The sequence below is a fragment of the Crassostrea angulata genome, chromosome 3, assembly GCF_025612915.1.
Source record: "Crassostrea angulata isolate pt1a10 chromosome 3, ASM2561291v2, whole genome shotgun sequence".
In the NCBI taxonomy this organism is placed as follows: Eukaryota; Metazoa; Mollusca; class Bivalvia; order Ostreida; family Ostreidae; genus Magallana; species Magallana angulata.
The window spans coordinates 12,826,894-12,851,363 of NC_069113.1; the positions used below are offsets into that span (position 1 = coordinate 12,826,894).

The 24,470-nt window shown below is 34.5% G+C and overlaps 1 protein-coding gene and 1 non-coding gene across 2 annotated transcripts; one reads left to right on the top strand and one right to left on the bottom strand.

Annotated features, from left to right (window-relative positions):
* Positions 1–1,656: 1,656 nt before the first annotated feature.
* Trnaf-aaa (transfer RNA phenylalanine (anticodon AAA)) lies at positions 1,657–1,731 on the bottom strand. The gene has a single exon. It is a non-coding gene; the product is annotated as a tRNA-Phe (tRNA).
* A 3,619-nt stretch (positions 1,732–5,350) lies between these two features.
* Positions 5,351–23,040, top strand: LOC128175402 (uncharacterized). Its single transcript, XM_052841005.1, has 5 exons — positions 5,351–5,469; positions 5,632–5,768; positions 15,224–15,407; positions 17,019–17,140; positions 22,903–23,040. The coding sequence occupies exons 1-5, from the start codon at positions 5,366–5,368 to the stop codon at positions 22,995–22,997; spliced, it is 642 nt and encodes a 213-aa protein (XP_052696965.1). The 5' UTR covers positions 5,351–5,365; the 3' UTR covers positions 22,998–23,040.
* Positions 23,041–24,470: the final 1,430 nt, after the last annotated feature.

Sequence of the window (24,470 nt, forward strand, 5' to 3'; positions counted from 1 at the left end):
CGTAAAACTATGTTTATCACATTTTTGTGAATTTGGCGCCCTAATGTCTAAATAATACAATTTGCATTCGTTAACTATAGTTTAGAGTTGTTAATAAATCATAGTTTCACAATTCTGAAACTATATTTATCAGATAAACTATGTTTAACAATCGCAAATGATTGTTTTCAGTGTTAACTATAGTTTACAGATGTGAAACATAGATTATCGCGTTAACTATAGTTTACAGACGTGAAATATAGGAAAACGTCGTTAACTATAGTTTTCGATCCGTAAACTATAGTTAACAGTTGATAAACCTAGTTTATCGACTGTGAAACTATGTTTAGCTCATTTCTGTGAATTTGTCTGATAAATGTAGTTTCACGATTTGTGAAACTATAATTAACAACTCTTAACTATAGTTTACGATTGTAAATTATAATAAACAAATGTGAATCTATATTCATCAGCAAAATCTATTGTTTACGTTTTTTACAGATAGATAAACTATGATTATCATTCGTAAACTATAGTTTACATTCGTGAAATATAGTTTCACAGATGTAAACTATAGTTAACGAATCGTTAACTATAGTTTAGGATCCGTAAACTAAAGTTAACAGCCGATAAACCTAGTTTATCGGCTGTGAACTTATGTTTAGCTCATTTTTGTGAATTTGGCGTGCCATACCTGTTTGGTCCAGTTTCAATCATACCTCAAATTTTTTTTCTAAAAATAATACCAGTATTTTCGATAGAAAAGGTGTCGTTCATTAAAAGCTTATTGCAACAGTTTAGCTGATTATTATATTTATTTTTCGTGCATTCCGGCGATTACGGCATGCCTATTCCCGCAGCAAGGCAGTTTCCATATAAGGTCATTTGACAAACTTGTAGACTTTACATTTGTCAATTTGTATCATGTCAGATGTGCTATTGCCAAGCCTGGAGTAACAAATGCAGAAACTACGAATTGAAGGTGTGCGAAGTTGAAGGTTTAATCAGCTAATGTAAACAAGAAAGTTGCAAAATGTGCATCATGCGAAGGAACTAAGTGTTTATGCCCGAGTTTTAGATCAGAATTACACATATTCATACTCGGGCTCATACATCAACACGATTGCATATTCGGATTTGCAAGTTTACATGTCTGGATTTTTGAACACGATTACCCTCCATAAATATAAGGTATTGAGAAATCTTTTAAATCTTTAAAGTTGCCCGAGAACACATACTGATTATTTTTTATGAATTGATTCATAATTATCTCCTCTGTTATTGTGTTGAGTATAATTAATTTCGTCTGAATCGTTTAAAACTTTGGAGCATAACGTTAGTTTTGTAATGCGTTTCTCGACTAAGATGTGCATTCTACTACTTATTTTCATTGAAATGGTGTTGCTTCAATTTATCAATGACACTGCATGTATTTGAAAAAGTAAACGATAACATTATTACCGCGCAGACGAATCTCAATTAAATTTTAGAAATAAAACTCTGAAACCTATGGATCACGGGGACAAATTTTCAAGGTGGGTTTTCTCACAAGCAGGTAAACATGCGAGCTACCTAAAGAACAATTGTTCTTGTTTTGCCTCGGACTAGAATGTCGCGACGTCATTGGATCGCGTCACGTGGTTGCCTTATAATTGTAACGGGATGGGAAAAATAATGACGGACCAGACCGGGATTCGAACCCGGGCCCCCTGAATCTTTAGTTAGGTGCTCTACCAACTGAGCTATCTGGCGCCGGTATTTGAATCGGTCTGACCGTCACATAATATAGCATTGACTCATGATTTTTTGAAGTATACACTCTCATAACTGCAGCGGTGTGTGCATACAAATTGAGTAATGCGCGTTATAAAAATTTGTATGCACACACCGCTGCAGTTATGAGAGTGCCTTCAAAAAATCATGATTTAATGCTTATATTTACATTTTTTAACTTCTTGCCTTGTCTGCAAATGTGATTCATATCTTAAAATTCCTATCTTATCCTAAGGGTAAGTTAATATTAATGGAGGAGCCACAGCAACAGCCACAAGCGTGAACTTTAATTTTCGCTTGTGACGTTGCAGTTTACAGCGTTCAACGTTTGTGACGTCATAATAAAACTCATCATTTTAACCTTTGCAACTACTTGTTGCATTTAGAGGAATTTAATGGAAAAACACAGTAGAATGTAAATATATTTCTTTACACGGCAAGCGTCAAAATTTATACGGCAACATGGCGGACGTAACTTTATTTGAGCAGATTTTTTACCTAAACGTTCAACCATGCCTTTAATTTTTAAGCCCCAAAATATTTAGAGTGACCCCCCTTTGCCCATGACGTAATATTATGATTCTACAATAGCATCCATGTTTGCACAAACGACTGACGATTAGGCTAAGGTAAAAAATAATAGAATTAAGCTATGAATTTAATTGTTGTATATTATATTTTGTTTGTTTACATATCAAACTGCAGGTCCTCGACAAAACAAAACACTTATTATAGATTTGTAACTGACTGTTTACAGAAATTTGTGGTGTCGGTAAAATCCATAGAAGCTCTGCCTCGCCTTCTATGGACTTTACCGACACCACAAATTTCTGTAAACAGTCAGTAACAAACCTAATAAGTAATATTGTGTGTACAATGTTTTTTATTATACGCCGTAGAATTCCCGTAATTTCTATATATTTACAATATCCAGTGTCTTTGCCTGTGATAACACTACGTATCGATTTTGTACTATATAACCCATAATACAAATGACGCCAAATTGAGGCGTGAGCGGGGTTTGCCTAATATTTAAATATTTAATCGTACGATGGCCTAAAATTATATAAGGAATAATTAAGGAATCATTCTTTGAGTATTTCGGTCGGGGCGTGATCAAATCAAATAAAGCCCGAAGGGCTTTATGATAGATTTGTTTAAGCCCCGTCCGAAATTATCACCTCATAATATTCAAAGAATGATTCCTTATTACTTATATTTATATAATTTTAAGCCATTGTACGATTAAATATTATTAAATATAAACAAGCAAACCCCGCTGGCGCCCCAATTTGATGTTATGGGTTTTATAGTACAAAATCGATACGTAATGTTATCACAGGCAAAGACACTTGAAAATGTAAATTATATAAATATAAGTAATAAGAAATCATTCTTTGAATATTATGAGGTGATAATTTCGGTCGGGGCGTGATCAATTCTATCATAAAGCCCTTCGGGCTTTATTGGATTTGATCACGCCCCGACCAAAATTATCACCTCATAATACTCAAAGAATGATTCCTTATTCCTTACATAAAAGCAATATAAAAATTCTCTAAAATTAAGACATTCAGTATAATAAAATAAATAGTGCCTGTTTGGGAGGATAACAGTTGAAATCAGAGACATAAATAAATGTTATTTATGTCTCTGTTGAAATTGACACCCCTCGAAAACCATTGTCAACCTCTGCTTCGCGTCGGTTGACAATGGTTTCCTCGGGGTGTCAATTTCAACTGTCACCCTCCCAAACAGGCACTATTTTTATAATAACGAGTTAAGCTCGCCGGCGCGCAGCGAGCTCTACCGGAAGGCGTGTGTGAATAGAAAATTCGGACTAGTTGCACATTCATTCAACGGATTTTTTGGCATCAGTAAATCGGACCAGTAATGCCTTGTTTTAATCGTCCCAGTAATTCCCTGTAAATATGGTTTCCCATTTCACACTCTCACGAGAACAAGATAAAAGACTATGTACATCATGCATTGTAAATAAAATAATTCCATTACATAAGACTAACAGAGTTGTCGTTCCTTCGAGTGACGTCACAATGGATTTCCACAGAATTTTTCGGCGTCGGTAAATTTTGACCCACAATGCAATTTATCAATGTCGAACGATCTCACTAGACTAGTCTAGTCTCGTTCAACCATACGCTCGGCTGTCTCCGTAAATCTCCGACGAGCAGAGAGTCTCTGCTCGTCGGAGATTTACGGAGACAGCCGAGCGTCTAGTTGAACGAGACTACACTGGACTTGATTCCTTCTCGCGAGAATCAAAGTAAAACTTTTGAGAAACAGACAAATTGTGTAATTTCAAGCATATCATGCTTTTTAAGTAAATTAATTAAACCACTATACGATACATGATGTGATTTTCTCCAACTCCATAAAATTGATGTATTTAATATTAAAACCTGTCTTATAATAATATTTTAAAAGAATTACTGTTATAACATACATGTATCATTGATTCTGTTTACAAATCTATGTGAATTAAAAAGATACATTACAGTCTGAATGATTAATTTTGATGCAATAGCTTAAAGTCAAGGTTTAGGCTAATACAGGGTATTTGCGAATGGTAAAATGCAAATACAGATGTATAAGTAATAAACAACGATTATTTAGTGTACATGGCGTTATGAATAGCAACTGCTCTGCTGGCATATTTTCCATGATGCGCTAGCGCGCATCATGGAATATGCTAGCAGAGCAATTGCTATTCATAACGCCATGTTCACTAAATAACGTTGTTTATTTCTTAAATATTTCACTTAGTTTTTTTTCCAGGGTTTTTTTCAAAGAGACAGACGACACTTGACCGACGTGAACTTTGACGTCACAATAAGGGGAAATTACTCTATAAGTAGTTATTGTAAATCTGCTGAAATATAAATACCAAAATCTTCTCAAAATCTTGCAAAGCTAACGAATGGGGACATCTTTTTTTTTTTAAATAGGAAACAGTTGTAACTTGCTCTCATTTGGATGAATGATCACATTTATTTCATTCACTATATATTTACAGTAATTAATTTCCAGGAACGTTTTTTAAAGGGGGCGCGGCAACATCATTCAAAAAATATTCGCAAGCAAAAATGAAAAAGAAATTCTCAAAATTAGGGAAATTCTAATCCGGGTGAGGAATGGTGAGTGCGTAGTATGCATTTAGCTCTTTAGCTGCTCAATGGTATCTTTATTTTCACATTTATTACAGCCTTCCGGGGGGGGGGGGGGGTCCAAAACCGTTTTTCTTATATGATCAGCAAACTTTTTTTTATAGGTAAATTATTTTTTTTTAAACAGGGGGGGGGGGGGGGGGGGCTCTACGATAAGTCAATTTTTTATATGTAAGTTTAAGAAAAATGTCTGCTGCAAGAAAAGAGGAAATAAACTGCAATAAACATTATGTTAAAATCTTTATCATTCAACAACATTGTATCTGAGATAAATTCTATTTAAATAAATAAACAATCTTATAAATTATGAATAATGAAAAATTATAGAAAAAATAGGCATGTTTATATTTTATTTTGCATTTAAATTCATTTACGTTACGTTGATACTTTTATTTTTATTGATTTATCATTATTCATTATTTGATCACATGCTGCGCTCGCCCCAACGGTCGCATCGTAAAACATTATTACAGGCATCTGAATCGCTGGTAAGAGTAAAATCGAGGGACTCTGAACCTAAAATTGGCTTGAGGTGTGGTTATTAGGCTTATTTATCCTTAATACTTTGTACATCAATGGCATCTTGAAAATTTTAACACTTTCTGAAAATTGTCTCTAACGTTACATTCCATGTCCTTGGTCAGTTCGTAGAATTGACGTAGTTTCGTTATACTGGCGGGTTTTTTTTTATAAGCCTCGCTGTGAATTTCGCGCAAGTCTCCGAAGCGGAGCTTAGGCCTATAGACAAAGACCCAACAACTGACGAGGAACCAAACATGGATAGTTCTCCAACAATGCTCATATTTTTTATCACAATCGTCTCATTCTTTGGTAAGTCAATTTATGTTTAAATATTGCACAGACTGTGAGTAACGTTTTACATAATATTATGAATTTGCGCACTCGCTTGTTTGTGAGATGTATAGCTTGCCTTTACACTACATGCAGACATGCGCTGAATTCTGATTTTTTTTTCTATTTGAGGATCAGTTGTGATTACATAATTTTAATCATTCAGAATTTGAAACAAGCGCGTCTTTGTTTTGTTTTTAACTGTAATAACTTATTATATATTCTCTGTAGAGAAATTAGTGGATAGGCATAACGTTAGCCAACACCCCCGGCCCTGTCCACTTCTCAAATATGATTCCACGCGCAATCGCACAGAACAGCTGCAGAATGTTATAATTTGTAAACGGCTGGTTAACATGTTGTGCAGTACTGTGATTGTGAAATGGATAAGGGGTGCGATCATAAGGCTTTATAGATAAAATGTTATGTTAGAATATCACTACGAAGCTTGATTTGAGGAAAGGTGGGGGGGGGGGGGGGGGGGGTTAACACAATCCGTCAGTCATTGGTACGTACTTCTTCAGGGCAGTTACAATCAAAGTTTGAGATTAAGGTTTGGGTCTATATAAAATTGTTTATTTGTGACCAAACAACAATTTCTTAATTGAAATAAAAAAGATCAGCACAATCAAGCTAAGGTTATCATACTTATCCACACCACCATCACAATATGCAAGGACATGTACATGTACAGATAGTTAACCAATGGAAATGCATTTTGTGTGATTTAATTACTACCTCTTTGCCCAAGGTTGCATTTTTTAAAACAGTAGTACAGGTATAAATATTGATGTCACTTATCTTTGACTTTTTTTAACCGGGTTTTCCAACGGAAAAACCCCGTTATTGAAATGGCGGGCAGGTGGGCGGGCGAGCGGCTACCAAAAGGGTACCCTCATTGTATGAATATCTCCTCCAACAGTTTTCAAGATAAGAAGTTGTTCTTTTGCAGATCAATTGTACATATATCAGAGGTGTGAATATTGCCAAGATTTTGATTTCTGATACACCCTTGCTAATGTTATTGTCATTTAAATTTTAGACCACATGTTTTTATTTGACCCTTTCAGTTTCGCAGTAAAAATCATGCCTCGTGTTTATAGTGTATTTCATAGAATCTAGGTACTTGTAGTCAAATATAAAATCTAGAGGTTTATTGATTTTAAACTTTATCTTCATTAATTGGTGGATAAAATGTGTTCTGGAAATAAATGTGTTGCAACAATTAACATGCTTAGTAGAGATCTCCCCTAAGGGTTTATTCTCGAACCGTGCCTGACCTAGTAATTGCATCAATAGTGAAACAGACTATACTTTTTTATGCAGACTGTTCCTTGAAAATGGCTCGATATGCTAAGCTTTTGAGCAAAATAGCATACCTGTTAACCCTCCCGCATTGCGCGAGAGACTCCCGCAAAACGGCCTAAAAATCTAAGATCTCCCGCATCCAACCTATCTCCCGAGCGGGAGACAATTTTCTCCCGCAATCGTATTTGTCTTCCCCATACCCCCCCCCCCCCCCCCCCCCCCCCAAATTCTGAATCTTTACATGCTAATTTCAACAACCACTGCGGGTTTTTCTCTGATTTTGAGCTCAAAAAGCAGCCGTGTAACTTGAATATATCAAAATCCATCCAAGTACTGTCTACCGTGATCATAGTATGACATGTTATAGCCCAGTTTACTTTTTACGATTACTTCCGGTTTTGACTTTAATCAGTAACGTGTTTAGTTATGCATAGGCCTTATAAAAAAAAGTAAGTGAAAGCTTAAAACATCTTGATTTTACTCTGTAACACCAAAGAAAACAATAACAGCCAGTGGTGTCACTTAACAGGTGCACAGGTAAAGCACCCAAGCCACGTGCAGTGAGTCGTGACTAATTCTGTAAAAATCAAAGTGAGTTTGGAACACTGAGTGTTTATACAAGCTACCGATAAAGTGAAGCTCGAGGAAAAAGTGTAAAAGCATTTCACAAGAGTTTTTAAAGTTTATAGTACCGGCACTATGAATTACAGGGATGCTATATAGACATTACAACAGAGATCATTTTTAAATGATACTGGAGAAATACATGTTGTTTTGTGAATTAAAAATCTATCCTACATATAAGGCAAAAAATAATTTTAATTAATATTATTTTCTGGTATTTTCTTCACTGGGTTTCACTGCAAATTCAGAATAGGCAAAATAAATTTTCTGTGTTTACCCTAGATGTCAGCATGCAGTGATGGTTCAATACTGAACAATAAGAAGACTTTATTAAATATAAAAAGTGGCACTATTGACTTCTTGTATTGTATCGTGCAAACAAAATAATAGTTTTCTGAACATGTACAGCAACACAAGTTGTAATTGCACACTGGTAGTCATAGAAATAATAAAATTTAAAATGATTGCAAATGCATTAATTACAATGGTAAAATTAGGTATCTATCAGTATTTTTAATATATGTTTGCATTTAACGTGAAAAAACGTTGTTTACGCAAAATCTCCCCCTTAGCCAAGTTGGTAAGGGGGAGATTCTCCCACATAGCAGCTTTGAAAGGTTAACAGGTATGAAATAGACACCCATTATTTTTTTTTAAAAACATGGCATTGCACACAACAAGCATCAAACATGGCTATGATTTTATTAAGCAACCCAATGTTTATATTTTCAACCACTTTACACATGGCTGAACATGAACGATAACTCTGTTCTGAATATCACAGCTTAATTTAAATAACTGATAGATGGTGAAATAAAACATATTGTTATACTTTCATGTTAAATACTGAAATCTGATTGGTTAAGACGCAGTTCATAATTTGTTCTATTGCCCTCAGCGTTAGCAACGCACTTAGCAACGGGTAACATTATCTAAATAGTGCCTGTTTGGGAGGGTTTCAACCGTTATCCTCCCAAACAGGCACTATTTATTTTGTTATACTGAATGTCTTAATTTTTAAGAAAATTTTACTGCTTTTATATAGGAATAACGTGAATTCTACAGCGACCCGTAGGCGCATAATTTTTGCGCATGTAACAATTTTTAATGTTACCCGTTGCTAAGTTTGTTGCTAACGCTGAGGGTAATAGAACGGATTATTAACTGTGTCTTAAACAATCAGATTTCAGTATTTAACATGAAAGTATAACAATACAAATTGTTACATGCGCGAAAATTATGTGCGTACGGTTCGCTGTAGAATTCGCGTTATTCCTATATAAAAGTAAAGTTTTCTTAAAAATTAAGACATTCAGTATAACAAAATAAATAGTGCCTGTTTGAAAGGATAACAGTTGAAATTGACACCCCTCGAAAACCATTGTCAACCTCCGCTTCGCGTCGGTTGACAATGGTTTTCTCGGGGTGTCAATTTCAACTGTTACCCTCCCAAACAGGCACTATTTATATATTATTACTTCTTAAAAGATTTTCATGTTTTAACATAAATCAAAGTAGGATATGATATGAAAAACAACCAGAACTTAAGTATATTGAGAATATTATCTGAACACATATACTTCCGCTCAAAATTTCACAGGAACTGAAAAAATCTCGTTGAAGTGTCATGAACTTTCATTCAAGCACCACTGGATTTATTATATACTTGGCAACGATAAAGAAAACATTCCAAGCACATTCGCAGGGGGTGATAATTTGCAAAAAAAATACCAGCTTTTGAACTTAGTCATTTTTTTGGCAAAATATTGCATATCTATAGGGTACTCCATTTCACTGAATATGGCAGGGGTTCAAAATTCCTCAAGCCCAAAGTCCCGGACTAACAAATTCCGGATCCGGACTCGACATTTAGAATCGCCGAAGTCCAGGGACTTGGCATTGTGGCTTGCTTATCTTTTTTTAAATTAAAAAAAAAGTTCGTAAAATTAAAAATAAATCAAATTCCATCATGGATTTAATAATCAAAGTACTGAAAGTACTGTTAGACGGTGGCGTCGTTTGAAAGTGGCATATTACATGTATGATAATTATTGTTGTCGAAAACCGCGGCCAGTACATGTACTAATACTTAACGCTTACTCGCACAGCTGGTCGTGAGTTTCCTACTATGATAATTCTTTGGAAATTGTAGCTGTGATCTCAATCCACACTTTACAAATGCTGTGTCTCTTGGCTGTCATCTTTTGGGGAAAACCCATAGATTTATCACAGTAGCCTTTGTAGTATGAAGTTTGTATCTATATTTTGTATTTATATGTTTGTATCTATATCAGTTGACATTAAAAACCCGTTTTCGGTAATACTATGTATTTTGATTGCCCCAGAATGACTCATTTAATATGTGGGTTGCCACCACACATTGAATGAATAAATCAAATCCAAAGCGATTTCATCACAGTACGCCCAAATATTTCATTGTATAAAGAAGGGGAATTTTGATTTTTTTTTCCGTTTTGACCATTGGGTTGACCCCGCAAAGGGGAACAGCTTTTACAAAGTGTGGATTGGACTATTGTGCTTTAAATATATTATAGATTTCTCAAAGTAACGAGAACAATTAAAGCTTTGGTATGATAAAATACTTATCAGGGTTTTACTAACTATTTGGGCATACATGTAGTATGTTCAATGTCCCTCTCGACAGCATTTTCCCTCGATTTCTTCACGGGGAAAAAGTTGCAGTCTTGTGGACCATCCCACTTGCTTTTGTCCTCATAGTCAGTTAATACATTTACATGTAGGTGTAAAGAAAACGGAATGGGTTTACAAGAACCTGTTTGATAAAACTGGTATTGCTTTTGGTATGCACGTCATCATGAAACAGAAGAGTCAATCAATATTATATCTTCGACTTTAGTGGATTATTTCCATTTGCTCACAACGAAAGTGAATAAAAATTTGAAAAAAATATCATACAATTTTCGGTCGCGGCAGTTTCATTAATCAACGTTTTAAAGTACATTTGTTTTATTGTATTTAGCTATAGATTTATTCAAATCATTTGAATGAATTCGGGAAAGTCACATGTATATTTTATCGCTTCTCAGTACACTTTAACACGCATAAATTATTTGCTACTTTAAACTTTTCTAGTACACTTACAACAAAGATTAATTAATTATTCAAAAAAGGTTTTTAAAAACACCAAACAAACAAAATCCAAGTTGAACGCACGTTTTTCTGACCGTACAGCTGTGTATATAAATTTGATTTCATTCTTTGCATGTACTAGACAATAGATCTAGGGTTCGGAAATCCCGGCAATATTTCCGGAAAGCTATTATAGTTCTGTAGCTCAGCAGAATACTACAGTTATCTATGAAGCACATTTTTCTGCCTTCATGTTTCATTATTTATCGCAAATATAGCATGGATGTATACGCTACAGCCGATGTAGCATTGCGATGAGTGATGACACTTTCTAACCGGTGTGTATTTCAATTGCGAGTCGCAACAAACCCGCCTATTTGTAAACGCATGTTGACAAAATGATGCTATAATTACTTGGAAACAAAAGTCAAAGAAAGCTCATAATAGAGTTGTATTCGCGAGTTAAAAATCATTTGAGAACAAACGGGGAGATGTTTATGTACATATGTAAATAATGTTATCTGTTAGTGAAAAATCCCCCCAAAACCGAAGAAAAGATTCTCTAATACATTTAGCAGGGACGGGCGCATATGGATTAAAGTCTCTATTTGTACTTCACTCATCGAGTTGAGTTATTCAGTTCATTGTGAAAAAAAATCGACAGAAACTGTTGAGTTAACAAAGTTATTATATATATCTTACATTACCGTTCACAATGTACCATAAATGTATATGGAATATCGCATGAGTTGAACCGATTCTTTTTTTCTCACAAAAAGCTAGCGTTTGCTGCAAATTAGAGATACACGTGCTGACACGCCGTGAAATCCATAAGACGTTTTACAGCATATGTCATCAATCCCTTATTTGCTTACAAAACATCTGAACTGAAAATCTTTGAAACATCGAAAAATGTGGTTTCTTTATATACATGTAAAATTGTAAATGGCGACTCGATTTGCACGTGATTTTTATAATCCGACGTCGATTAGCGTGTTTGAGAGAAAGTCAGCAGCAAGTAAAGCGTCAACATCAGTAGTAAATATTGTCTGATGAATATTGAGGTGCCTGTAATAAAAATAATGTTTCTACAGACTAAGTGAGTTACAAAATAAGTTACATTGTATATCACAGGTCAGTCCAAAATTAAACACATTTGTATCAAGATTTTTTGTATGTATGAAAACACATGCACACTTGTAGTAGAAAGTGTGCCATTGATCGGTTGAAGTTCAATAAAATGTAATTTATGTAATATTCATTGTCAGTATCTGTTGTGAATTCTTTGGAATAAGCTACAACAAAATAAATATTCTGTCTCAACTAAAATTCATGCGTTGAAAAATTGCTGAAATATGAAATGGCAAACCTGTTTAAATAGCGTGTTTCTGACAATTGTTTACATCATAGAAAAAACAAGAAGCGATTATTGTGAGATCTATTGGCCAATTATCGCAGTGATATAGTTTATGCAGTCCTGATACAGAGTTAAACGTCACAACTGGCAGTTGGTGCATAAATTATCAATACCGCGTAAGCAGACAGGGTAACGGCTCATTTAAAATAAAACACAATTTTATATATACATTATTTAATTGTATGTACAAAATAATGATCAGCTATAATGCTTAAAATATCTGATAAGATGAAAATTAATTCTCATACTGAAATCGACACATAGATAAAACATTGCTTTGTAACACTGCATACATAACAGAGTTATCGTTCCTTATCCGCTAGGGTCCCCGTGAGAAATACTCTTCCGGCCAGGACCGTAGCAATAGACCGTGGCTATTTATAGCCACCGTCTAAAAATGTGTTATTTTTTTGCATTAATGAACACATAAGCATTACGAACATTTTGAAAGTACAATCCGTCTTTTTATTTTCCGTTACGGTATGACCTGCTTTTACACATTTTCTCATGTTTCCCCCCTATGACAAACGACAGTAAGTTTGTTGAATTTTGGATTTACGAGCAGTAATATACGCAAAGAAACGACAAATGAAAGACCCTGTGAGGAACATGAAGCCGGGGGTGACTCGAGGTGTGATAAAAATAATAATTCCTCAGACAAAACTTATGAAAAGAAGAGAATTCGCGAATTCCGAAAGCCACTGACGATAGGCCATGGCTTTAATACAATGATAAAATGAATAAAATAAAACATAATTTCAAACATAAAGTTTTTATTCATTGCAACAAATTAAAATAAATTATAACATTAGTTTTAGTGATATTTAGGTCGATATAATTTTATCTATCAATCTTGACAATGTGGACTTGGGAATTTCTTCCTCGGACTTGCCTAAAATTTACTCTTTAAGTCCTGGACTTGACCATCATAAAAAAAAATTTCAACCCCTGATATGGTAGGTAGTGTTTATCAATTCAGGGTTGACATGGATTATGGATACAGTTCACATAAAAGAAAACCAGGTTTGCTGTTACATTGACAGCTTTTCGCGTGTTTCTGTTTAAGAAAAAGGGAAAATTGCATTAAATACATAAAAGGCATAACAAAAAAATGTGTTTAAGATTGTAGATGTAGTAATTCCATGGTCATTTACATGAATACGCTGTAAGTATGTAACTTTTCAACAAAGTTTGAATAAATTATATTTTATTTGAAATGTAAAGAACAAATTTAACGATCATGTGTCGGCTTCGGAAATGCCAACCTCGGATATTACGAGTATCGGTTATAACGAGAAATGAAATTATGTTTCCAGCATCTCGTTAACTTATAGCGGGAGGCCACTGTATATTTATTTTTGAGCTACTTAAATTTGAAAATGAAATTAAAAAATTTACCCTCAGATCGAAAATTTAAACACAGGACAGTGAGATGGCAAATGAACATGTCTTAAATTTTTAAAGATGACCTTAAAAGTGTTTTAAAAACAGAAATGTCTCCTCTGATGCAATATAGAACCAGATTAGATTAAAATTTAGAATGCACGCCTGAAATGATAAGGGGTTATTTACACTGGCAGGGTCAACCATATTTCTTAGTATGATCGATATTATCAGACAGGTTAACAAATATTAATCAATCTTTTTGTAAACAGGTAACTTTTAAAAGATACCAATTATTAATAAGTAGATTTTTCCAAATATTAAACCAGTTGTTGGAATAATGATAAACCTTAATTGCTACTTTAAAACAGATGAAAAATTTGGATGTACGTCTGTCAAGCAGGGGAAAATTATGTATATATATGATACCACTTCGAGAGCGACATACCAGAATATTTGCCCCAAAGTGACAGGAAAGCCCTGGAGTGTTTTGTCTCCTGGTCCTGATGGCAGAAGGACAAATATTCTGATATTACACTCGCCCAAGAAGACAATATAATATGCATTTCTATGTAGTATGATAAACTATTTCAAATTTGTATGTGCATTTTTATTTTGACATATTTATGTATAGTGTTTAACATAAATATATAGAAGACACTGTATTGAATGTATGGAAACAGAGAGAGAAAGAGAGAGACACACACACACACACACACTGTAAATTCCTAATTAAACGCGAAGAATTAATATCCGCGTAAAATCGCGAGAAGTCCGTCTCGCGAATTTTAAAATCTTGCTTTTAATTTTGGGACACATGTAAACAGCATGAAAGTAAGATAAAATTTCGGCATTCGTGATTTTATGTTCTCGCGATTTGATGGTAAATCGTTGAATCGCAGAATTAAGTACTCGCGTAAAATAAGGAATCTACAGTGTATATATATATATATATATATACACACACACACACACACACACACACACACACACACACACACACTAATTAATGTTCATGTCTGTCCTAGCTCTTTCAATCATCCAGCTCTTTCCCTCTTCTATATGTTTATTGAATGTTTTATGTACATTTGTACATTGGATGTTGTATGTACAGTCTTCATGTTGCCCCTTGAGGGCCCTTAATTGGTTAATAAAGAAATTGAAATTGAAATATAATTAAGATTTTTAAAAAATCAAAATCAGTTTAAGAACATAATTATTTCATAAACAAGTGTATTTTAATTATTAATGCATCTTCATATCTTACAAATCAATATTTGTCGATCAGTGCTTTCAATAAGATTATTAGTAAATAATTTTTCATTTAAACAATTAGTTAAGTAATTTCTCTAAATAGCAGACACTGTCCTGACATTTTTATTTTCGAGGAACTGTCTATTTTTACTTAGCTAAATTTCAAACTGTATTTCCTGTGTGATTCAGCAATTTTCAGGGCTTAGTAATAAAATTATCTCATTTGTGACAGAAGGGGAAAACTTATTCAAAAATGTTATATCAATAAATTATTGGGCAAACATTGAATTGATGTTTATGCATGTACATTTATAGACAACATTTGTCTTTTGTTCAGGACTAGGGGAGTGCGGAGAATGCTGTCGTATACGTAACATCTTAACTTCTGACACTGATGACGTTTGGTGCTCTGACTACTGCTGTATAAGCCTGGGAAACACTTACTGTTGTGCTAGCAGTATCCTGCAGGCTCCAGAGGAGGACCGACTCCCATTCTGTTTTAACTGGTTCCACGTTTATGTGTAAGCCCACATTTATTCCAGTACAATTGTAAATGTAAACTTTGATTGAAACACAATGTAAATTTTTATTGAAGACAGCTTTTGAGTACCAGGCCTGCTTGTGAATTAAGTTTATTTTATATTGTTGTCTTTTATGGATAGTTTTATGGTCTTTCCTTTAGTCTATTAGCTAAAGCACCATCAGTCTTGGTCAGCTAATGCATCATTGGCTAGGGGATTTATGCTAAATAAATCCAATAAAATATGAAGTAGGTCACTGGCTGCATTTTAACCAGGTTTTCAAACGGAAAAATCCGGTTATTTAAATGGTAAAAATGGCAAGCAGGTGGATGAACAACTGCCCAAATGGTTATACCCTCGTTTTACGGATAACTCCTCCTACAATTTTGAAGATAGGAAGTTGTTCTTTTGCAGATCAATTGTACATATATCAGAGGTGTGCATATTGCTAGGATTTTGATTTCTGATAATATAAGAAAAAAATACCAGCTCACGAACTTTTTGGCAAAATATTGCATATGGGATGCCCTCGTTGTATGGATAACTCCTACAGTTTTTATAATAGGAAGTTGTTCTTTTGTAGATCAATTGTACCTACCTATATCAGAGGTGTGCATATTGCTAGGATTTTGATTTCTGATAATGTATGAAAAAATACCAGCTTTTGAACTTGGTCATTTTTTGGCAAAATATTGCATATAGGGTACCGTACTCAATATCACTGGATACGGTAGGTAGTGTTTATCAATTCAAGGTTGACATGGATTATGGATACAGTTCACATAAAAGAAAACCTGGTTTGCTATCACATTGACAGCTTTTCACTTGTTTTATTTTTAACTATACATACTTTAATAGTGTACTGATCATATCTTGTGAATTGTGAGTCCTATAGGACCATCAAACTCAATCAGATTCATTTTAGGGGAAAGTGAGTGGTGACTCAAAAGTAGGTCACTGGCCTCATTTAGGAATTTTTATATCTATGAATATTGAAAAAGTGTCATTCATGTCTTATGAACATACCTAATAGTCTAATACTACAATAAGTACTATTTTCTACTATAACAAATTTGTTTCTGGCAATCCTTTGTTAAACCAATTTCAAATTCTAGGGATATTTTAGACAAAAGTGCTATGTATTGATATTGCCTGTTCTATTTAGGAGGGCACCTATTGTTGTATTGATTTGGATAGTGATGTATTGATATTGCATATTCTATGTAGGTGGGTACCTATTGTTGTATTGATTGTAATAATGATGTATTGATATTGCCTGTTCTATGTAGGTGGGTACCTATTGTTGTATTGATTGGGATAAGGATGTATTAATATTGCTTGTTCTATTTAGGTGGGTACCTATTGTTGTATTGATTGGGATAATGATAATGATGTATAGATATTGCCTGTTCTATGTAGGTGGGTACCTATTGTTGTATTGATTGGGATAGTGAGGTACATGTATTGATATTGACTATTCTATTTAGGTGGGTACCTATTGTTGTTTTGATTGGGATAGTGATGTATTGATATTGCCTGTTCTATGTAGGTGGATACTTATTGTTGTATTTATTGGGATAGTGATGTATTGATATTGCCTATTCTATTTAGGTGGGTACCTATTGTTGTTTCGATTGGGATAGTGGTTCTGTGCATCGGATGCTGCATCTGCTGTTGCCGAGCCTGCTGTGGCAGAAGGAGGGAGACCATCATTGTCCAGGGCGGACAGCCAAGTAAGATTAGTAATATTGAAATTGGGTGGGGGGGGGAGGGGGTGGAGAGAGGTTACCTTCTAAAGTGTACACTCTTTAATGGTATTGTATATAATTGGTTACTTAGGGCCTAGGGCTTCGTTTTACAAATAAACTACGACAAAGTCATGAATATTTTCAGTCTAGTGAAATGATCTTTGACAATTTTTGTTTATATTAAAACATTTATTTACTTTTATTTTAATTTCTTTAGTTAAATTTTACAGCCATTTAATTCAGATATTGATTACGGTAGCTTGGTATTCATAAGCATTCATTAATTTGGTCGTAATTAAATTGTAAATTCTTTAGTAAAATACAGCCCTGCTCTGCAAGTACCTTATAGTGATCAGTTTGTCTAAGTCTAATTTCATTTGTCCAGAGCAGTTTTCTTTTCTCTTTGGCCAAATTGGTGTCAAACTTAACATATATATGCCAATGGGTAGAGGATGTCAAACTTAACATATATATGCCAATGGGTAGAGGGTGTGCAAGGACCTTAAGGTGGCTCTATACACCACTTTTTGATGACGCAGTACGCAAAAAAGTAAATCTGGAAGCATGCAATTCCGGTACTGGCTGATTTAAACTGAGGCGAATTATATGGGGACCGCTCTTTTGAAAAATTTGTTAAAAGAATAGATTTAATTTGATAATTGGAAAATTCATTACTTACAAGTAATGTTGTATGTGACAGCTTCACGTTGTGTGGTATTATTTATCGAAATAAACAATAAAATCAAGTACCGGTATAATTTTTTAAAGAGTTTCTTTCCCACCATTGACATGTTACACGGTAGCGCAGTGGGTTAGTGGATTCATTACAAACCTGTAGGTCATGAGTTCGATTCCCGTTGAGAACAATAAATTTTTTAACTTTACAAAATTTTCTAAAACGTATTTTTTGGATGAATACTGTGAAAGAAAATTCTAAACCGGTGAAAATATTTCAGTTATAATATACTTTAATGCAATTTAATATCGACACCTTCAGGAGATGGGAGGGTTGCTTTGAATTTCTCTCAGGTTGGGATACATGTAAATCCTATTAATCTAGTCAATTTCCCCCTTTATTAGTCCCCTACCGGTTTTCACCGGAGGGGACTATAGCTTTCCTCTGTGTCCGTCTGTCCGTCTGTCTGTCCCACTTCAAGTTTTCCACACTTTTTTAGGTCACCTGAGTCACTCAGGTGACCTATTGCAATTGGTCTTCGTCCGTCGTGGTGCGTTGTGCGTCGTGCGTTAACAATTTTACAATTTTAACTTCTTCTTGAAAACTACCAGGTCAATCGTTACCATTTTTGGTGTGAAGCATCTCTATGGTAAGAAGAATCTAAATTGTGAAATTCATGGCTCTACCACCCCTGGGGTCCCACGGGCGGGGCCAAATATGCAAAAAAAGCCAAATTTTCAAAAATCTTCTTCTCTACTCCCACGCATGTGAGGAAAAAATTGGTTGCATGGTTATGATGTCCATGAAGCCCTCTACCAAAATTGTGAAATTTATGGCCCCTGGGTCAGGGGTTCTGGCTCTAGGGTGGTGCCAATATGGCCATATAGTAAAAATGTTTTAAATCTTGGAAAATCTTCTTCTCTACTTCTATATATATTTTTTGAAAACTAGATGCATGATTATGATGTCCATGAAGCCCTCTACCTTAATTGTGAAATTCATGACCCCTAGGTCAAGGGTTCAGGCTCTAGGGTGGAGCCAATATGGCCAAATAGTAAAAATGTTTTAAATCTTAGAAAATCTTCTTCTCTACTATCATATATATTTGTTAAAAACTAAATGCATGTTATAATGTCCATAAATCCCTCAACCTAAATTGTGAAATTCATGACCCCTTGGTCAGGGGTTCAGGCTCTAGGGTGGGGCCAATATGGTCATATAGTAAAAATGTATTAAATCTTAGATAATCTTCTTCTCTACTCCCATAAATACCGGTATTTGTTAAAAACTAAATGCATGATTATGATGTCCATGAGGCCCTCTATCAAAATTGTGAAATTCATGACCCCTGGGTCAGGGGTTCAGGCTCTAGGGTGGTGCCAATAGGACCAAATAGTAAAAATGTTTTAAATCGTAGAAAATCTTCTTCTGTACTCCCATATATATTTGTTAAAAACTAAATGCATGGTTAGGATGTCCATGAGGCCCTCTACCTAAATTGTGAAATTCATGACCCCTGGGTCAGGTGTTCAGGCTCTAGGGTGGGGCCAATATGGCCAAATAGTGAAAATGTTTTAAATCTTAAAAAATCTTCTTCTCTACTCCCACACATGTGGGCAAAAAACTGAATACATGGTTATGATATCCCCAATCTCCTTTACCTAATTGTGAAATTTATGGCCCCTGGGTCAGGGGTTCATGACATGAGGAGGGGGGGGGGGGGGGCAATATAGTGTTAATGGATATAATGTTTAAAAATCTTCTTCTCTATTCTCACACATCTGTATAAAAAAAAACACTAACTAATAATTATGTTTACCAGGAAGTCCTCTACTGAAATTTTAATTTTCATGTCCCCTCAAAGATGGGTTTTGACTCTGGGGCAGGGCCAAAATGGATGTATAGATGTTAATGCATATAATGTTAAAAAATTATCTTCTTTACTCCCACACACCTGAAAGGAAAACTGAATTCATGATTTTGTAGACCAGATCTTTTAGTTTAGTTTAGTTTCACAGTTCTTTTTGAAATGTGGTCGTCATTACAAATTTATGATTTTTCTACTCCACTATGAAACCTATTAATTAATTAGATGCATAGACTCCATGACAAGTTTGTGTATGGGATATATGCTACTCAGGTGACCGTTAAGGCCAATTGGCCTCTTGTTTCTTTATGCGTTTAAGGAATAATATGAAATTTGCTGAACAGCTTCAAAATGTCAAACTACAGATCAAGTTTACACTTTTGTAGCGTCTGGTTGACATATTTTCGAGAAAATTGATTTTTTATATTCCAATTTATTAATGTTCGGTTTCAATGTTCTGCATAACAGTGCTTTGTTTTCACAATTTCCACAAACCGGTAGGGGACGTGTATTGCTTATGCAAAACTCTCAGAATGCTTGTTTATTTGACTTAGTTCTGCATTAAAGCAAATACTAGTATATTCACTTATACAGCCATATAATGAAATATGTATGTATTTATCATTCCAACATTATATTTAGGAAATTTTCTTCAACTCAGAAATGAAAAGTCCCCAAGGTGTTTGGGCCTTAGGACTTAGGAACGATAACCCGTACCTGAGGAACTTTCATACCAAATAAAATTTAAAATATTTTTTGTGTTTATTTGCAATGATTTTCATTCAATTTTTTATGTCACATTTATTAAAATACATTTTCTTATAACATCAAGCAACTTTTTCAGATGATTTGTCAACAAAGTAAGAAAATATGAAAAGTTATGTTTTGGGGAAATACCAAAAAAAAATTGCAATAATAACATTTTTTAATGTTAAGAAGTGTAATATTTTATTTTTATGTGTCCGAAGGAAATATCCATCATATGACAATTTTTTTTTCTCAATTTGTTAATAGCTGTCTCTTTAAAAACTATTTTACAAAAACACGAAAAAACATTAAACAATTCTTTAAAAATAGCTATAGTATCCCTATCATCATTTTAATATTTGATAAGTATATGTTTTGTGGTCTTCTATTGAAAATTGGAATAAACTGTGGGTGTATAGAGCCACCTTAAACAACTTTTTTTTATCCAAGAACAAGGCGGAAAAACATTTCTGGAATAAAGTCCTCTTGAAATGATTTTATTAACCGGGTTTTTCGAAGGAAAAATCCGGTTATTAAAATGGTGAAAATGGCGGGCGGGCGGCTGCCAAAAGGGTACCCTCATTTGATTTCCGATAATTTATGAAAAAAATACCAGCTTTTGAACTTACTCATTTTTTGGCGAAATATTGCATATAGGGTACCCTCATTGTACGGATAACCCCTCCTACAGTTTTCAAGATAAGAAGTGGTTCTTTTGCAGATCAATTGTACATATATCAGAGGTGTGCATATTGCGAGGATTTTGGTTTCCGATAGTTTATGAAAAAAATACCAGCTTTTGAACTTGGTCATTTTTTGGCAAAATATTGCATATAGGGTACCCTCATTGTACAGATATTATCAAAACCGATTTGGTTTGACTTTTCCTATAGCGTCACGATCATTTCTGTCAGCTACGTCATGCATATATTATACACGCCGCCGTTGTGAAAACTTTATGATTGGTTGAGTTAGGCGGAGTTATCAGTACATGCTTATGCAATGCCAGAGCTGAAGGATTTCTCAGAACAGTTCATTTCCCCCCAATATTATTCATTCAAAATAGACTATCCCCTATGTTTAAATTCTGTGCAAAACTTTCTCTCTCTCGTTCTCTGTAAACGGGCGTTAAACCATAGCCTCAACTCAAGCTACGGTCCAGAGTACGGCGTTATAAAAAATATAATATTTAGAAGTTGCATGTGCTAATCGTTCAATTCATGTAAATACCGTAAATGTGTAATATGCACATGTATTACCTACTAACTTGCCAGTCGAAGTGATAGATATGAATTCCTCGATTTCTACACCTTTCGATCGGCAATCGACAGTCAATAAAAGAATTGAACGATGGTGTGAAAGAACGAGACGGAAGTGGAGAGTGCAAGGGGGTTTGTACATGTGCGTCTTCATTAGACAAGTGTCCGATTCGTTTCTCTTCTGTTGCCCTATCACTTTCGGTGTAATATATATATACACTAAAATATCCACAAACCATTTACTGCAGATTTCTTTATTTTACCTGTCTCTGAACCACCGATCACCAGCTCCATACATGAACAATGGTTTGTCTACATACATAAAAAATACAGTTCTTGATCCACCTTCCGAGTACGGAAGAAGGTTGTTTAATAGGAGAAAGTTTGAGGCAGGTAAAATACAATTATTAACAGTAGTAAACTAAATGAAGAATTATTATTTTTTTCAAAAATAGCGTTATTTTTATATGCGGCAAATTGCCGTAAAGTTTTTTTGTACATGTAAGTATTGTATGCACTGTAGCTTTATATTTTCTAACCCAAAATTTATACATAGAGCTACAGCTATATATGTTATGTACCGTATGTATTGTTTTATCACAAGTATACACTTTCGAAAAATAGCCCAATTTCGACAGTCACGAGTACCCATGTGAATTTTTCATTCTCAGATATGTTGTTGTTCTGTCCGTGCATAATTTAGTCTTAGTTAACCAGCAGCCAATCAGCGGTAAGCTGAATCCACCAATAAAAAAATTGTGGTTAAGGTGCGGGTATTGTTTACGTAGCTGAAAGAGTTGAACGCGACGCGATCGGTAAAGTCAAACCAAATCGGTTTTAGTAATAACGTACTCCTCCTACAGTTTTCAAGGTAGGAAGTGGTTCTTTTGCAGATCAATTGTACATATATCAGAGGTGTGCATACTGCTAGGGTTTTGATTTCGGATAATTTATGGAAAAAAATACCAGCTTTTGAACTTAGTCATTTTTGGGCAAAATATTGCATACAGGGTACACCATTTCAGTGGATATGGGTTGACAGGGATTATGGATACAGTTCACATACATGAAAACCCGGTTTGCTGTCACATTGACAGCTTTTCACTTGTTTTTTCTCCATCCACATATTTATTGCAATAAATAGTCCAGGTAATGTTTAAAGAGCACAATAAAATAAAAAGAATTTTTACTTTTGCAGGTGGGACCACAGTGGTTGCCCAGCAACAAGCGACCATGATGAATCCTGTTGGTTACGCACCTTCTCCCTACAGTGCTGGATACGACCAGCCTTGAATGGTGGCCAAAGAACAACAAACAAGATTTCATAGTCCGTTATCAATATGTAATTTTTTGTCTAGAAATGTTGTTTTATATCATGAAAAATATCATGGGAGTTTTTTTTCTTCATTTTTTGACATGTAAAAAAGCATTTAATATTTTTTCTTAATTTTTATCCTTTGGTATTCTGTTTATAGTGAAAGGTATGTAAAAATGTATCTTATTATAATTTCTTCTTTTTATAGTCAGATGAACAAAGTGATGCAGATCAATGCCTATGCAAATTGTGTGTTCAACTTTTTTTCTTATAATAAAATTGTTTTTTTTATTTCAAGTTTTCATTTGTTATACATGAAGAATATGTTGCGTTCATTTGTTATACATGAAGAATATGTTGCGTTTTTAAAACTGTCCCGCTTATAAATTATATTTTACTGAAACGCAACTTGTGGGTCTCCCAAATCTGTATATTGGTACCAAAGAAAACTCAGTCAGGATTCAAATAAAATATAGATATTTCAGTTTATTAAATGTGGATAGTCCCAAGACTCTGGGAGTGTAAATATAACATAAATTAATTCCCAACTTGATGGGATTAAAATACAAATATTACAAATAGCCAAATCCCTTTAAAATTATAGCTCTAAATCCCGCTTAATCGTGCGGGAGTCCCGTTCCTATAATAATCCTCCCCCTTTATATAAATATAATGAATTGATTGATAAAATTAGATTATTCCATCAGCTCAGCATTTACCCAACGGGATATTTCCTCGGTCATTTCTAATGTATGGCTGTTGTCCAGAAGTGGACTTGACCGTCTGATCTGCCGTGGCATATCAAACCAACTGCCGTGCAAACAGCTGAGCTCGTTATTTAAGGCATCGGGCTCGGCCGTTATGACGTCATACCGCATGCTATACAAACCTAGTTGTGATTGAGGAATTACTGAAAAGAAAGGGTTTAAATGATGCATGGAAATATAAATAAGACCAAATGAATCGTCGAGGAAACTCGGGATAATTTCTCGCCGATAATTTCGACATTGATTGGTAATTGTAAACAAAGAATACATGAATAATAAAATATCTTAGTACACAGCGAATGATCATCATACGATGTATTAAACGGAAATTCACTTCTTGATATGGTGTATGTGGACTTTTATTGCAATAGGGAATGTGTATTGGGATGTGAGAAATAAATTTCGTAACAAATATATAGAACCATTTTAACAAGACTGTAGAGTTTCGGTAGGATATAGCATCAAGACAAGTTAAAAAATGAGGCTGGCTCAATTGAAGTATACAAAGATTGTTGTCTCTGCTCAAATGCCAGCCAGATCTTAAATTGTTGATTTCAAAAAGTCATGGCTAGTGGCCAACAAAGAAATAGAAAGGCCTACATCACATTGCTATTTGACAACACTACCCAAAGCCCTAGCTCCTATGGACATCTAAAGCCTATATAGTATGAACTTGCTGAGATT

What these genes read in the sequence shown, in the direction of transcription:
- LOC128175402 (XM_052841005.1), top strand. Translation starts at nt 5,366, where the DNA reads ATGCTGCGCTCGCCCCAACGGTCGCATCGTAAAACATTATTACAGGCA. An exon ending in GAACCTAAAATTGGCTTGAG is followed by an intron (nt 5,470 to 5,631) that starts GTGTGGTTATTA and finishes TTTTTTTATAAG; the next exon opens with CCTCGCTGTGAATTTCGCGC. An exon ending in TGTCCAGGGCGGACAGCCAA is followed by an intron (nt 17,141 to 22,902) that starts GTAAGATTAGTA and finishes TTACTTTTGCAG; the next exon opens with GTGGGACCACAGTGGTTGCC.